Source organism: Ammospiza nelsoni, chromosome 8 (assembly GCF_027579445.1).
Source record: "Ammospiza nelsoni isolate bAmmNel1 chromosome 8, bAmmNel1.pri, whole genome shotgun sequence".
Classification (NCBI taxonomy): Eukaryota; Metazoa; Chordata; class Aves; order Passeriformes; family Passerellidae; genus Ammospiza; species Ammospiza nelsoni.
In genome coordinates, this window is record NC_080640.1 from 15,298,547 (window position 1) to 15,313,028 (window position 14,482).

The 14,482-nt window shown below is 36.9% G+C and overlaps 1 protein-coding gene across 1 annotated transcript in view; it reads right to left on the reverse strand.

The window, feature by feature from the left end:
* The window catches only part of DNTT (DNA nucleotidylexotransferase), a 74,335-nt gene extending 63,507 nt beyond the window's left edge, over window positions 1-10,828 (reverse strand). Inside the window, exons 1-3 of the mRNA XM_059477024.1 lie at window positions 10,626-10,828; window positions 7,202-7,376; window positions 550-675 (exon numbers count right to left, since the gene is read on the reverse strand). Coding sequence (XP_059333007.1) covers window positions 550-675; window positions 7,202-7,376; window positions 10,626-10,828 — 504 coding nt within the window. The remainder of the gene's footprint in view (window positions 1-549; window positions 676-7,201; window positions 7,377-10,625) is intronic.
* Between the last annotated feature and the right edge of the window lie 3,654 nt (window positions 10,829-14,482).

The following is a 14,482-nucleotide window of genomic DNA, read 5'->3' on the forward strand; positions in this document are numbered from 1 at the left end:
ATATATGACAGTCTCCAAGATTTCTATTTAAGTAGACAATTCAAAGGGGGTTTTGTGATGCTAAAGTAATTATATGCAGTCTGTTTTCATAATTGCTCAGTTGTGAAAATCTGAAGTTTAGTACCATACTTTGAAGAACTGAACTTGGGCAAACCAAAAGGCAGCACAGCAACTGTGAAGAACCTTGGACTCACCTAAACCCAACTTTGTTTATCATTCTTCCAGTTTGTCAAATAAGACTGTGATGAAAGGCTAAAAGACATTTTTGGAATGTTATTCTATCATTTGTTTTAAAAATTCATGTGTTTACAAGCTGTTAATGTATTTAAAGATCCACTGTGTTAAGCTTTCAGCAACACTTAGAGGATGCAAGTAAGCTTGCACTCAATTTTAATTTAAGTATGGCAGATTTATAACTTTTTAAATTGTTATTATGCTGCCTGTTTACTCATGAATTTGCTGAGGGTGCCACAGAAAATACTGAGGCAAGTATTATAGTAATTATTCTAATTATACCAGCTTTTATTTTATAGACAGAATAAATATTACCGTGAATTTCTTGTTGTAGTTATTTAAAGTTGTCTTTCTCTGGCATGAATACTGAGATACTTTTGTTCCAATAAATGCTGGCATTTCCAATGCAGGTGTATTCAGAGGAGGAGATTGAGATTGCTCCTAACAAGGGTAAAAAAAAGAAGAGTTAGTGACACACATGGCAAATAGCTTAAAAATAAAAAAAAAAAGTACATTTCATGAGCCCAAAATACAAACCTTTGAAGAGCAGGCAAGAAAATAATAATGCTCCTGTCATCCTGCTATGAAAAACAGGTGATTTCACATTGGCTGGACTGACAGTACAGTCTATCTGGTGATTACTGGGATTTTTGCTTTTCTGCAGTAAGTTCTTACAGGGAGTTTTCAATGGCACTGTCATTTTTTTAAAAATGGTCTTTCTAAATGATGTGTGTCTCTACTACTCTCACTACTGCAGTAAGTTTGAAAAACTACAAAACTTTAAGAGCAGATAAGCTCTAAAACACAGAGTTTTCACAGAAAACATTAGATTATTCAATACAAGATTAGGGATATTAGACAATGGGAAATGTTCTATTGACTTTTTCTGTCTGTAGCTAAATTCAGTAGGGGGGGGGGAAATTTTTGTATGAATTAGAAATCAAGTTTTCTCCCCTCTTGCAGGTAAAATTATAGAAAACTTTTTCTTTTGGATTTAATTCATCCAGCTAAGTGTTTAATTTTGGAGTCATTTTAGAGTGAAGGAAACATTTATAAACAGCTACAGAAGAGTAATCACCATCCTTTATTCACTCAACAGCCAGCTGGTGATGTGGTTGCTCCCTTAGCCAATTCCCATAGATGCTGATCCAATCCAGACATAATTTTGACATGTTCACCAAAGCAGGGAAACTGAGACAAATGCCAAGACTTGAATGGGCATTTCCCAATCTCCAGGCTGCCTCCATGCTCATTCACTTTTCACCTAATTTTGCTCCATGCAAAATAGATCAAGGTCGTACAGGTCTGTGGGCAATCCATCCCTCAAAGACAGGAATTCTCCTGAAAGGCAGGATTCAGAGTCATATCCCCACTGGCAATAGAGAATCCTGAGCACAAGTCCTCAACATGTGGATGTCCTGACTAGGAAGCACCTAGAAAAAGGCAAACTCACACTGGTTTTCTGCTGCTTTATATATCCAGTCCTTCAATTCTTTCACTTTCTTTGATGTGCCGAATCTGAAATACTTCAGAACATGAAGTACCTCTAACAGTTCCCTGTATTTTTTGGTCTTGGTCCTTCTGCTTGAAAATTTTTGGCAGATGTGTCAAAAACTTATTCCATTGCACTATCCAAAAGCCACAGGGAAAGAGTTCAACAATTACAATAAAAAATGTCATGAAAATACATAAAAGAATTTTCACACCAAAAATGGAATGATAAGCCCTTTTTTCCCTGTATCCAATCACACAAAGGCTAGCAAACCTACAAGCATGTGTGTATCTTCATAACCACATCCCTAATTATCATTTCATGCTACATTGCCTTTGTATTTGATACAAAGTAGTTCAAGAACAGTATTCACACACACAAAGGTATTTGCTTGCACAACTGAAGGAGCAGTGAATTATATGGTGGTTTTCATAGCATGCCCTGAAAAGAAGAAAGCAATTTTATGTGTAAGACCAGTCTTGGGAATAACCAAAATGGGTTTCAGTCAGGACAGCAACACAACTCATCCACTTCTGCACACATTCATGAATTATATTTTAAAATTGATTTTAAATCATATAAACTATGATTGATTAGTGCTAATATACTGCTTGAAATGATAGTGCCAGCTGCAAAAAACTGTGAACAAACAGAATGTTACTGAACAGAATACATAACAAGCTGTTACCTTCTCTAGGACAGACACAAAAGAACAAGAGCCCTACATGCAGCATCAGCTGCTACTGTGGAGGAGGGCAAAATTAATGCAGAAAATCTGTGCATTTAAGAGTGTGATAGACTGGACAGAAACATCCTATTCCGGCCTTAGTCGAGATATTTGAGCATTTTCCTTAATCAGTAAGAGTGATGCATTTAGTTACCTGGCCTTGATTATATATAAGAACAGAAGAAATTCTGGATAGAAATTAACAGGAAAAACATCTGGCAAACAATGATTGCTACAGTCTGATTTGCAGGGACTATTATAATGCCTGCATGTGAACTATAGAAATGATCTATCAGCAGCAGAACATGAGCTGAATTGATACTGCTCAAATTGATATTTGGTGGGAAAACTAGATGAGAAAAAAATTGTTTGTACAGATTACAGGACAAAGCTAAACTTCCATCAATAGCAATTACAGTGTAGAACAAGGAATCCTGGAAATTCATTAGACCAAAAATAATTTCTAGTACTGGGACAAAACAACTAAAGATAAGAGAAAAATGGAAAAATATAAGCATTAAAAATTCCTTTTTTTTTTTAGATAACTCTACATTTAAATGAATTTGCAGTACACTGCACAGGGGCAACCAATGGAAAATACCTAAATGTGTAGGCTACTTAATCACTAGAGCTAGTCAGAGTTTCTACCCCACATCCAGGCTGCAGTGAATGTCACTTGCTACTCTTTCACACTGACATTTTCCACATGGCATAAGCAGGGGAAACAGCCTTTACCACTAGCATCAATTTGTAAAGCAGACAGACTTGGTTGCAGAATTAATATTGCGGGGGACTACTTTGCTCTTTGTCAAATTATTTTTTAACACACCAAGAAGTTTAATGACACAGGGAAATAACAGGGAGAAAATGAAGCAGCAGTGAATGAAGTGCACAGAGACAAGCAGCCAGCAGCTCTCTAAAACCCTGGCAGCATTGACCAAATAATAAAGTCCTCTGATATCCAGAATTTTATGAAGAGAAGGCAGACAGTTTATAGGTTTCATTTTTATTTCCTGAGAAACTCAGACTGTCAGGATGAAGGATTTCTTCCATTACTTATGGCCTCTCTCTTTCACAATGAAACAGAGCGAGATGCTCCAGAAAATGTTAAATATGTTTCCTGACACATGATAAGACAAAAGATCAAAAGATGGTACTTTCTTTCCCTAATGTGGAGAAAAATCCTTTCTTCAAATAAATAAATCTCTTTTCCTTTCTAGGAAAAAACAAACTAACAAAAACAAACAAACAAAAACTAATTAGCTAACAATTTCTGGGTTCTGACTGAGGAAAAGGCAGAAGAGATGCAATCACAGCACTATTCTTAAGGCTGCTGAGTGTGCAGCAACCCTTAAGGATCTCTTCCTCTCTTTTTACCTCTCTGAACACCTCCCCTCTGCCTATTTCTCTTCCACAACCCAGGAAGCATCAGTAGTTTCTGGCATGTGGGGATGCCGGTGTGTATCCATCAATGTCCATGTCCTGCTATTGTCAAGGATACCCTCCTGCTTGTGCTAGGAAAGGTGTCTCTGCACAAGGGCTGACCTTGGCCACAGAAATATTCTGCTTCCCTCTCAAAGCAGATATTTGGCTACCATATTTCCAAAGATTAAAATTAAACTAAATGATGGCTACTAACCCTAAAAGTCAAGTGTGACTGAATTAATCAATAATAATTCTGTCCATCTTAAATCTGGTCAACCAACCTTTCATTCTCTATAAATCACTGACATCAGAGCATCTCTTGGATCATCACTACCACAGAAAGATGTACTTTAATGACAATTGTAATTAGGATGTTAGCTAATGGTCTGTAACTCTGACTTTATTCCCCTTGTTTTGCATGAAGAAGGGCATTTCTTTTTACTAATGCAGTAAAACAAATGTCCTGAATGAGGAATAACCTTCCAAATAGGCTACTGCAGGAGCTGAGAGATTAAATCTTGCTGCTATTGATATTAATGGAAATTTGACCACAAAACTACATGGCGACAAGATTTCACCCAAAACATTCCCCCACTGCAATCCATTCCTTTTACTTCAAAAGCTTAATGATCTAGCTTGAGTTCAAGGTTTGTTAATTCACTTTCATTTCACATTTTACAAGTCTGACATAACGAACCAAATTTGTCTTCAGTGAAATTCCAATTAAATTACATTATGTATGAGTTCGGTCTAGTACTTAAAAAGAAAATTAACCTTTACTTCAATCTTTCCTCATTTCTCAAGGCAGAAAAAAGAATTAGCATGGTGACACTGCAACAATAAAATTATCTACAAAATTTGCTACACTCCTAGAATTCTTCTTTTCTCCTTGTTTTCTTTACAAAATGTTTTTTACTTCAGAGCAACTATATAATTAAGATTGGTTTTATAAGCTTTAAAAATACCAGTATAGCTGTCACTGGCTTACTTATTGTGCTCTGCATTTATTAGCATGAAATCTTTATGTTTCAATAAAAACATAAGCTTTTACTTGCAGAGCCAGTCTCACAGTATAATTATGATCTCCTGACAGTGCTGATACCTTATTCAGAAGTTTATGCTACACCAATATTCCAAAAGGAATTTTATATAAAACTAAGGCAGTTTCATAGACTTAAAAAAACTTCTCATTGATTTAAAAGAAAATTGGAGGAATTTTGGAGAAAAACAAAGGTGTTTCTAGCATTGAAAAGAAAAAAAAAATGATGAAATCACATTTTCTGAGCTATCTGAATCTATAGGTGTGTTCATATTGCCGAAATTAAGAATGCACATAAAAGGTAATTTGTTTTACTTTTAATGCTGATGTGAAACTCTCAGGAAGGCTCACAGGATTTTGTTTGTGGTTTTGATGCATTACTTGTTTAGAGAACTTCTCTGCATTCCCTGTATTTATATTTTTATGGCCTGTAACAAAATAAAGCAGTAGTTACAAGACTTCCTTATTTATTTTTTTCTTTTTGTATTAATTTCCTTTGTCTATTCTCCCTCCAGCAGATTCACTGAAAAATGTTATAAATTTATTGCAAAAATATATCCTTGGAAGGATTTCAAATATAAACACACATTCTGTCATGGAATCATGCTGAGCCTGAGAGCGACAGCTCCATCTGGTGTATTCACTTCCCCCTCCCCCCAACCCAAACTGTTATTAAACAGTAATTCTTGTATGTAAAAACCTGGAAAATATTTTCTGACAAGGAAAATGCAATATGACTGGGAAAAAAAAAAATCAGCTACAGTTTTTTTCTTGGGAAAGGATGGTATTTATGCATCACCCTTCATAATCTAAATACCAAAATGATGAAGCAGCAAACAGAGCAATGTTGCTGTTAAATATTCAGGCATTCTGCGCCTCAGAGGAGGGCACATGCTGCACATCCTACCCTGGTCCCAGTGTGGTCACACAGAGCCTAATCCAGACCCTCAGGAATCAGCAGGAATCCTTCGCTTTACTTTAGAGAGCTTTAGATCAGACTTGTAGCTCTCTTCACAAATGAATAAATTTCTTTGCTGGTGCACATGAAACCCTTCACCATGAGGCTCGGACGGGTGCAGAAGGAGGGGACAGCTTCATTCCAGCTGCACTGCTGGGCCTATTTCATGGCTCAGCGGCACAAGCTGGGCACAGCACGCCTGGCATCCCCACCAAACCCCCACCACTCTAGAGTCTGTGCCAAGATATTGAGTACCACTGCTCCTCACTACGCTCCAATCTGAGAAACTAGCAGGTAATTTATCAGATATAGATCAGAGGAAAACATAATCATCCATTGCTTCAAGGTCAAACACCCTGCATCAAATCATCAACCTGCCATTTTCAATATCCTCTGACTTACAGCTTCCATTGAGAGACAACAGAGTATAATGAAACTTATCACAATTACTTGATGGTGCCAAGTCTGTAAACACATGTCCACAGACTACATCAGTCTTCTTTTCATAGGTGCTTCAAGGGCCCAGCTGTTGCCTGATCGCCCTCCAACAGCAAAAGTTGTAATATTTTTGCATTGTTTTGAGGAGGCCAAGAATGCCATCAACAGCACATTGAAGTGCCCTCCTTTCCCTGGGATATTTACCATGATATTGATGTATTTGAGCAAATACCACAAGCACCAGAACAGCAACAAGTGCCTCACTAATGGATATTGCAGAGGAGCTGGGGCTGTTCAGCCCCTTAAGGCTCCAGGAAGACCTAACAGCAGCCTTCCAGTAATTTAAGGGGCTGCTAGAGAGCTGGAGAGAGAACTTCTTACCAAGGGACAGTGACAAGACAGGGTGTAACGGCTTTACACTGGCAGAGGAGAAATTTGAATCAGATATACAGAAGAAATTCTTTTCTGTGAGGGTGTTGAGGCACATGAACAGGTTGTCCAGAGAAGCTGTGGCTGGCCTGGAAGTGTTCAAGGCCAGGTTGAATGGGAGTTTGAGCAACCTGACCTAGTGGAAGGTATTCCTGTCCATGGCAAGGAAGTGGGAGCTGGATTATCTCTAAGGTCCCTTCCAGCCCAAAACATTCTGTAATTCTCTATGTGCCAGTTTGTACCCTGTGATGAAACAGTAACTCAGCATTACCAGACACTGATAAAGAAGGCAAAGGAGGTGTTTCTACTCTATTGAATCTGTGTGAATTACTCATAAATTTCACAGAAAAAAAAATAATAACACAACACAATTATATCTATATTCATTTAAAAAAATAAATAAAATCACAGCCATTCATTCTGGCTATCACTGCATTCACACTGCAGGATCTATCTTACCATGAGACGATACTTCACTTCTGAATCAACTGGTCTTCCTGCCTCCATGCAGGCTGTGAACCAGGAGATGTCCAGTAGCTCAAACCTAGAGCTGTCACCCACAGCCTGTCGCTTCAGCCAGTCCAGCACCTCCAGGTAAGAGTTGTTCTCAGCCACAATATGAGTGACAGAATCACTGTCAAGAAGTATACAAAAAGTTTTCTTTTTTTTTCACTGAATCCAACTGTACACAGATACAAAGCTGTTATTTCTGTATTTACTTACCATACACTTCCTGACAATTGTAGTGTATATTGTACTTTAGGATGTGGGAGCACTGGAGTTTTCATATCACCATATATTTATTCTAGTCACTGACTCTGCCTTGAGGAAAGACTGTAGTCTGATAGCTCCTGTAAGTGCAGCATTTTCTTTCTTGAAGGATCATTTACCTTCCATAGACACTAACCTAATACACATTCTTTGCAATTCTCAAAATATTTTGCTTACACAAGCAGTACTATAATTAAAAAGCTGCTTGACAACACCTGACAGTCTCTTCCCAATATTCCTCATCCACGAGTTAAAGCTTTGCAACATTAAGAAGTCAGTTAACAATAATTATTTAAAACTTTCCAGCTAGTAATATCTATTAGGATACTTAAGTTTTCTGTACTTGTATGAAGCCGTTTATTACACATGGCATTGCCAAATATTCATGAATTAAATCTTATGAACTACATGCTCCATATAAAGACCATTTCCTTGCTGCTAAGCCAGTATAACAAAACTGATGGTTTAGTGAATACAAAATTTACAGCTTGAATTGTTATTCAATACATTATATGGTGTACATTGCCTAAAAATACAATAGCCCAAAATGCTATTGCAGTAAATGTCAGTTGTTGTACAAGAACAACATTAGAAAGGATCACCTGATTAAAAGGCGATCCTTTTAAAAAGAGACACTTCTGTACACATCACAGAAAAATAATGGACAGGGACAAAGCTGTGTTTCAAGAAAAGATTACCTGCATACTTAGGATGATCTGTAAGTTTCTGTCTGGCCTGCTGATGTTTCTCAGCAAGTTTGGAAAAAATACAGATTTGGTAGGAAATTTTGAATGATTCTGAGTGCTCCTGCTCCCTATGCATCCCACAAGGATGCTGTCACCCCCACAACAAAACATGAGAGAAAGAAGAAAATTCTTAATTTCCATCAACTTGTAGAATTAAGTATCTAGATAATATTCATTTCTATCAGGCAACAGATTCCTAAACTCCTTGCAGGTAAGGCACAGACAGGCAGTGTCACTATTTGACACTATTTTTACAAAAGGAAGCTAGAGCTGGAACATAAATTGTCTTAATAGCAGCCAAATCCATTTGAAAGTCTGTGACTTTCTGGTAGCCTGTGATGGTGACAGCCATATACAGTAAATTTCCAATGAAGGACCTGACAGATTGCTCTGCAAGCCCTGTGCAAGAGCTGGAGAAGTGGAGCCATCAGCCTGTCAAAGCAGAGAGGACACCACCACTGGTGGCAATCACTGGTTAGCATGGACTTCAAAACATGTTCCTGCTGTTAAAGGCAGACTGCACACTTCAAAGCAAATTACCTTCCAGAAAACCAAGAAAATCCCTTGGCATATCTCTGTGATCCTTATTCAAATGAGTGATCACCAATTTCATTAAGTCATGAAATCACAATGACAAATACTGGAATTGTTCCATAGAAAATTGTTATCAAATAACTCTCCAATGCAAAATACATACTGTATTTTGGAACTACAAGAAAGGTACTGAAAGGACTGTACTTCAGAAATGTGTGTCATGCTATAGCACAATTTTTTTCTCTCCATATGGCAGAACTTGTAGAGCAGAGTCCATTGAAAAAGAATAAATCCCAATTTATTTTTTTCTAAAAGATTACAAACACATATTAAGTGAATCCCCATGAAACACTGTTGAGTTTATTATTATTTAACCCTGCTAGGTCCTACTTTAATTAAACTGTCACATCTTTATACCCAAGTTAAAAAAACCCAAACAGTTAGAGACATAGAACTTCTGTTTCCTGTGGTTTATTTCACTTCATATAAAATATTCATATGTCATGTATTTGTAGCAAGCTGCAGAGCTGGGAACTTTGCCATAACTATGCACACAGCAGCAGTTTAGCTGCTGTGCTCCAGTTTCCTCTCATACCTGTACAGCTGTGCTATTTTCTTGGCACAGAACATAACAAATTTAACGTTTCCTCTGTCATTTTCAAAAGCAAAAATCAACAGTTAAATAGTTTTGTTTTATCCAGTAGCAGCTAAGCTGAAATTAAACATAACACCTGCCTCATAAAACTTACGGAAAGTCTAAAATACTGGCAATAAATACCCATGTGTCATAGAAGCCCAGATAAAGCATTTACTCTACAGATTATTAACGTAGGATCCAGAACAGCACTCTTTATTTCTTTTTTCCCCAAGAACTCAATTAATTTTGTATCAGATCCTAATTGCTTACTTCTGTTCAATACCTGCTTTAATCTTGCTTTATAAATTATTTTACCCTCCCTTCTTCCTCAGACTTTCAAAGTTGATGGGATTGAAAAGAAATCTGTAGAAATACACTTTTGTAGGGTTGTACACTCCAGAGACAGATCCAGAGACGAGATCAATGCTTGGCTTTCCTCCAGCTTTTCAGAGAACCTATATAATGATGCAGCTTTTGGAAAACTGCATAATGACATAACCAGCACTTACGTAAAGCCCTGTTTGGAGGAAGGCTTCCCTCTGAATGAGCTGGTTTGCTGAAACCAGACAAACCTGAATCTGGAGTGTGTTTCCACTCTCAAACGCCACATCTGTGGTATTTTACACCTAAGATTTTTCTCCAGTGCTCTTCCAGATTGTACCAAAGCAGAAGCCATAACTTTGAGACTCACATTAGGGTAAAAAAGTTAAATACTATAATACCAGAGATGATGTAGACAAATGTCCCCCTCAACCCATCACATTTCCATTCCTGTACATTTAACTCTTTTCGTTTTCAAAATTGGCCACTAAATTTAGCTTAATCTTAACCTGACTTCAAAGAGGAAATAAACAACGAGTGATTCAGATGAGCTAAAGACACAATTTATATGCAGACCCATGAAAATTGACAGATCTAAGATAAATTAGAAATGCACATTTTAAAAGTGAAAAATTAGAAATTTTGCTAAGTTTTGTCCTTTCTCTGCTCTCTGTCCAGAAGATAATTGAAATAAACCACATAATAGGAACACCCACTGAACCCTTGAAACATATTTATAATGGAAAAAGTCAAGTATAACTACCAAAAACTTAGGCAAAAACTTCAATCAGTCACTTGTATTTACTATATTGAATTAAAATGCTTCAAACAGCATTACTACATGTTATTTCAAAACATATAAATATTTTCCTACCTTAGCTCATTTTCTACTCTGAAACCTTTTCTTCTTCCCAGTTCCATCAAAAACATCCTTCTGGTCAGCCCCATCTTCCTCTGCATAATAAAAATGACAAAGTTACTGAACTTTATTTCATAACTGCAGGGAAGTTTTGGGGAATGCAACCCTTTCTGTCTCTTTCTCTGGGAGATGACAGCTGGAGCTTTGAACCTATCCATGATGCAAGGTAGAAATGCTCTCACTTGGGTAAAATAGAGCTAACATGCTTTCTGCCAGGCAACAGCTGTATTTAATGTCACCACCCATTGAAGTAATTTTCTTGTTTCCCCTCTGAAATCAAAACCAGGTGCTACACAAGCAGAAACATCACTGGCTCTCTGCCAGCTGGGACTTCTTCAATAGAAATACTCCAGACAGGTGCAAAAATTATTTCATTCCTTAAAACAGCCATTGCCTACAAAGATTATCCAGATAAAATTGATCAGCCAAATCATCTCAACATTTTAACCAGGTCTTCAGCTGATTGAATGGCTCAGTTCCACCTTTTTGCATTTAAGCACCCAGTGACCTCCAAACAGCTACAGAGGACAGTATGGAGGCCATTTACATTCCTCCTCTGGAGGAGAGAGTACTGCTCATTGCAGAACTACACCAAAGCTTTTGCCAGTGTCACATTGGATGCAGTTCTGTATCTCCCTGGATTTCTATTAGAGCAAGGTGAGCACAATGAACCAGTTTACAGCCTCTGCATCTACTTCAGCACAAACCTACTTCAGTGGTGAATACCCCTACTCCCATGTCAAGCTGGATTTTTATTTTTAACGTAGCAGAGAATTTGGATTGTACCAGTCCTTCACAACACATCAGAAATGTTATGTTACAGTTCTCATTGCTCATGTTCTCATGGGCAAGCAAGGTGGAAAATTCCTAAGTCAGATCCATCAATTATATTTTCAGTTCTTTTATCACAGGTGGATATACAAGTTGAATTTCAGGAAAATTAGTAAAAACCCGCTTCCTGCAATTATGGCCATGAGTTTAAAATTAAATTGTAAAAGTATTGCAGACATCTTCTGAGCCCTATAGCTCTTGCGGCTTCAACAGTATTATTGCAGATATAAAGAAATATTTTTCATCCAAATAGAAACTAACCATCTAAAAATTAATATAGAGCTTTCAGCTCTGGGGTCTTCCTGAGGCCATGAAAAAATATATACATAGTGCAGTATATAGATTAGATTGGATTAATTTCTTCCCTTGCCTAGGGATAACCCAGAAGCCAAAATATCTATTCCTCTTTTGGATTTATAACATCAAAATTGTCAAAATAAATCATTTGAAGGTTATTTTGAAATTATACGAGATATTTTCATAGGACCTGAAAAATGGACAAGCTGACTTCAAGAGGCTTAAGCAAAAGAATAGCAGCAAGGAAGCAAAAAAAAAAAAAAAAAAAAAAAATAGGAATGGATCTGGAATTAAGGCTGAGCAATCTGTTTTTGGTTGTTCCATGTCTTTTTTCCAGACTACTAATCAACCATTGAATATTGGTCACTTCCCTGTTTACATTGGTCACTTCCCTGTTTATAGCTTTCCTAGACTTGATAAAACACTTTATCTCAATCCCTACAAGGAATAATGTATTGGAGAACAGATTCTTTACATATGTTAAACAAAGTTTTATTTTATGTTATAATTAATTCAGTGCCCTAAAACATGTAAATATAATTTCCCCCAGTGTAACATCAATATGCTCAGTGCCAGTAAAATACTTCTGGCTTGAATAACGAGTTTTTATTCCTTTGTGTTACTGTTATAACTCTTAAGCCAGATTTTCAAGGGTATTTATGTGCCAAAAAGCTGCAAACAGAGACCTAGTGGGATTTTCAAAATATCTAAGCAACCTAAGCATTCAGCTCCTTTGGAAATCAATTTCTGGCTTGGAACCTAACGCAAAGAGATTTTCTCTGATCAACACAGTATAATATGAAAGTCTCTGCCAATGATGCAATTTTATTAAATGCACCTTCTAAAATTAACAGGATTTCCATATCCCAGATGAGTGAATTACTTACTCTCCTACAATATTATATCATAATCTTTTTGACAGTACCACAGAAAGTAGAACATGCATTGGAGAGAAAGCAAATACAACAGAGAAAAGGCATGTCTCCTATTTATGACAAAGGAAAAGTATACTTCTACCTGAACCATGGCACCACATATGATTCATGGCCTAAAACCACTGAAACTTGCAGACATTTTCCATCTCATTACAGCCTCATGGAGTTCAGATATTTCACATTCCTTGAGGGAAATCTGAACGAACTTCTATGTTCTTGCTATGGACCACTGTTGAACACTATCAAAGGCAAAGATTAAGAATTCGACACAAATACTGATGGCCATTTAAGCAAAGATTTTTCATCACTTGTGATGTGGGTGCCAACAACAGCATCCCAAACTCCTCTGAGGAGAAGAGTACTGATCAACTTCAAAGGGAGGTTCTTTGAGAGGAAGAGTGCTGCAAAGTACAGCTCCTCTGAATTTCACTATTCACGTTTTCATTGCACATTCTTGATTATTGTCAGTCTTTCAGTGCCCTGATATCATGTGAGCTGCATTGTAAATATTTTATAAAATAGTACTTGTCCATTCTTGTCGCTTTCATGAGGAGAATTGTGAAATTTTCTTTTAACACATAGCTACAATTTGCTAACCTTCAGAGAAAACATCTCTCAAATACCAACAGTAAAAATAAGAGAAGTGATTGGATGCTTTCTTATTTCACATAGGCTTAACTGCATCTCACGCAGTATTGTTACACAATGATTAATTTTCCCTAGCTTTTTAATTTAGTAATTTTTCTTCAGTAATTCAGTATTTTCCAATTAACCAATTCATGGAAATTTTTTAATACTTCTCACATTTGTTTTTGTCTAGATATTCCCATTACTGTTATTCTGTTTGAATTCTGGCTTTCTTGGTTGCTAAGCATTTCCTTTGTCATTTACACCCATTATACGAATCTTTCAGTGCCTAAAAACCATACAGCAGGTGTTTTTCCTGTTTTAAAAATTGATTCTCCCACATTCCTTTTTATAGCCTCAAGCTGCAGCTGGGGAGATTCAGGTTAGACATTAGGAGGAATTTCTTCACAGAAAGGGTGATTAGGCATAGGAATGAGAGCACAGGGAGGTGGTAGAGTCACCATCCCTGGAGGTGTTTAAGGAAACACTGGATGTGGCACTTGGTTGACAAGGTGGTGCTCAGTCAAAGGTGGGACTCAACGTTAGAGGTATTTTCCAGCCTAACTGATTCTGTGATGTTTTTATTCTTTGAACCACTGGAATATTTTTAGGGGGCAGTTCTGAGCTATACATGCTTGAATTATTCCCATCAAAGGTGATAAACTCCATAAGAAGCCATATGACAAAGAATTTCAAGAAAACTTATTAAATGATGACATGCTTTGAATGTGCTTGCTTGGCCATATGATGCTATTTGGCATATAAAGTAAAGTAGACTTAGAGAGGACACAAAATTCTGCAGCTGTTGTCACCAAATGTACGATATTACTGATATATGTGGTCAATATATGGTCAAAAGAGCTGGTTGTCTTTTTTTTTGCTACCTAATTAAAATGAAAATCTGAATAAAAAGAATTTCTTTGACAACATCTCTCAAATCATATCAAGAGGTAACAGCTTGTTTAATTTACTGCATACATAGGTATTCTAGAAAGGTTGAAGTTTTTTTCTGAGCCCTTTCTGAAGAAACTAGGGAACAGCAATATCATAGCTCTGAATAATTAAATAGAGCAATAGGGTTCTCCCTTACAGCAGAGAGAAAATGTAATTGGTGACAAATCC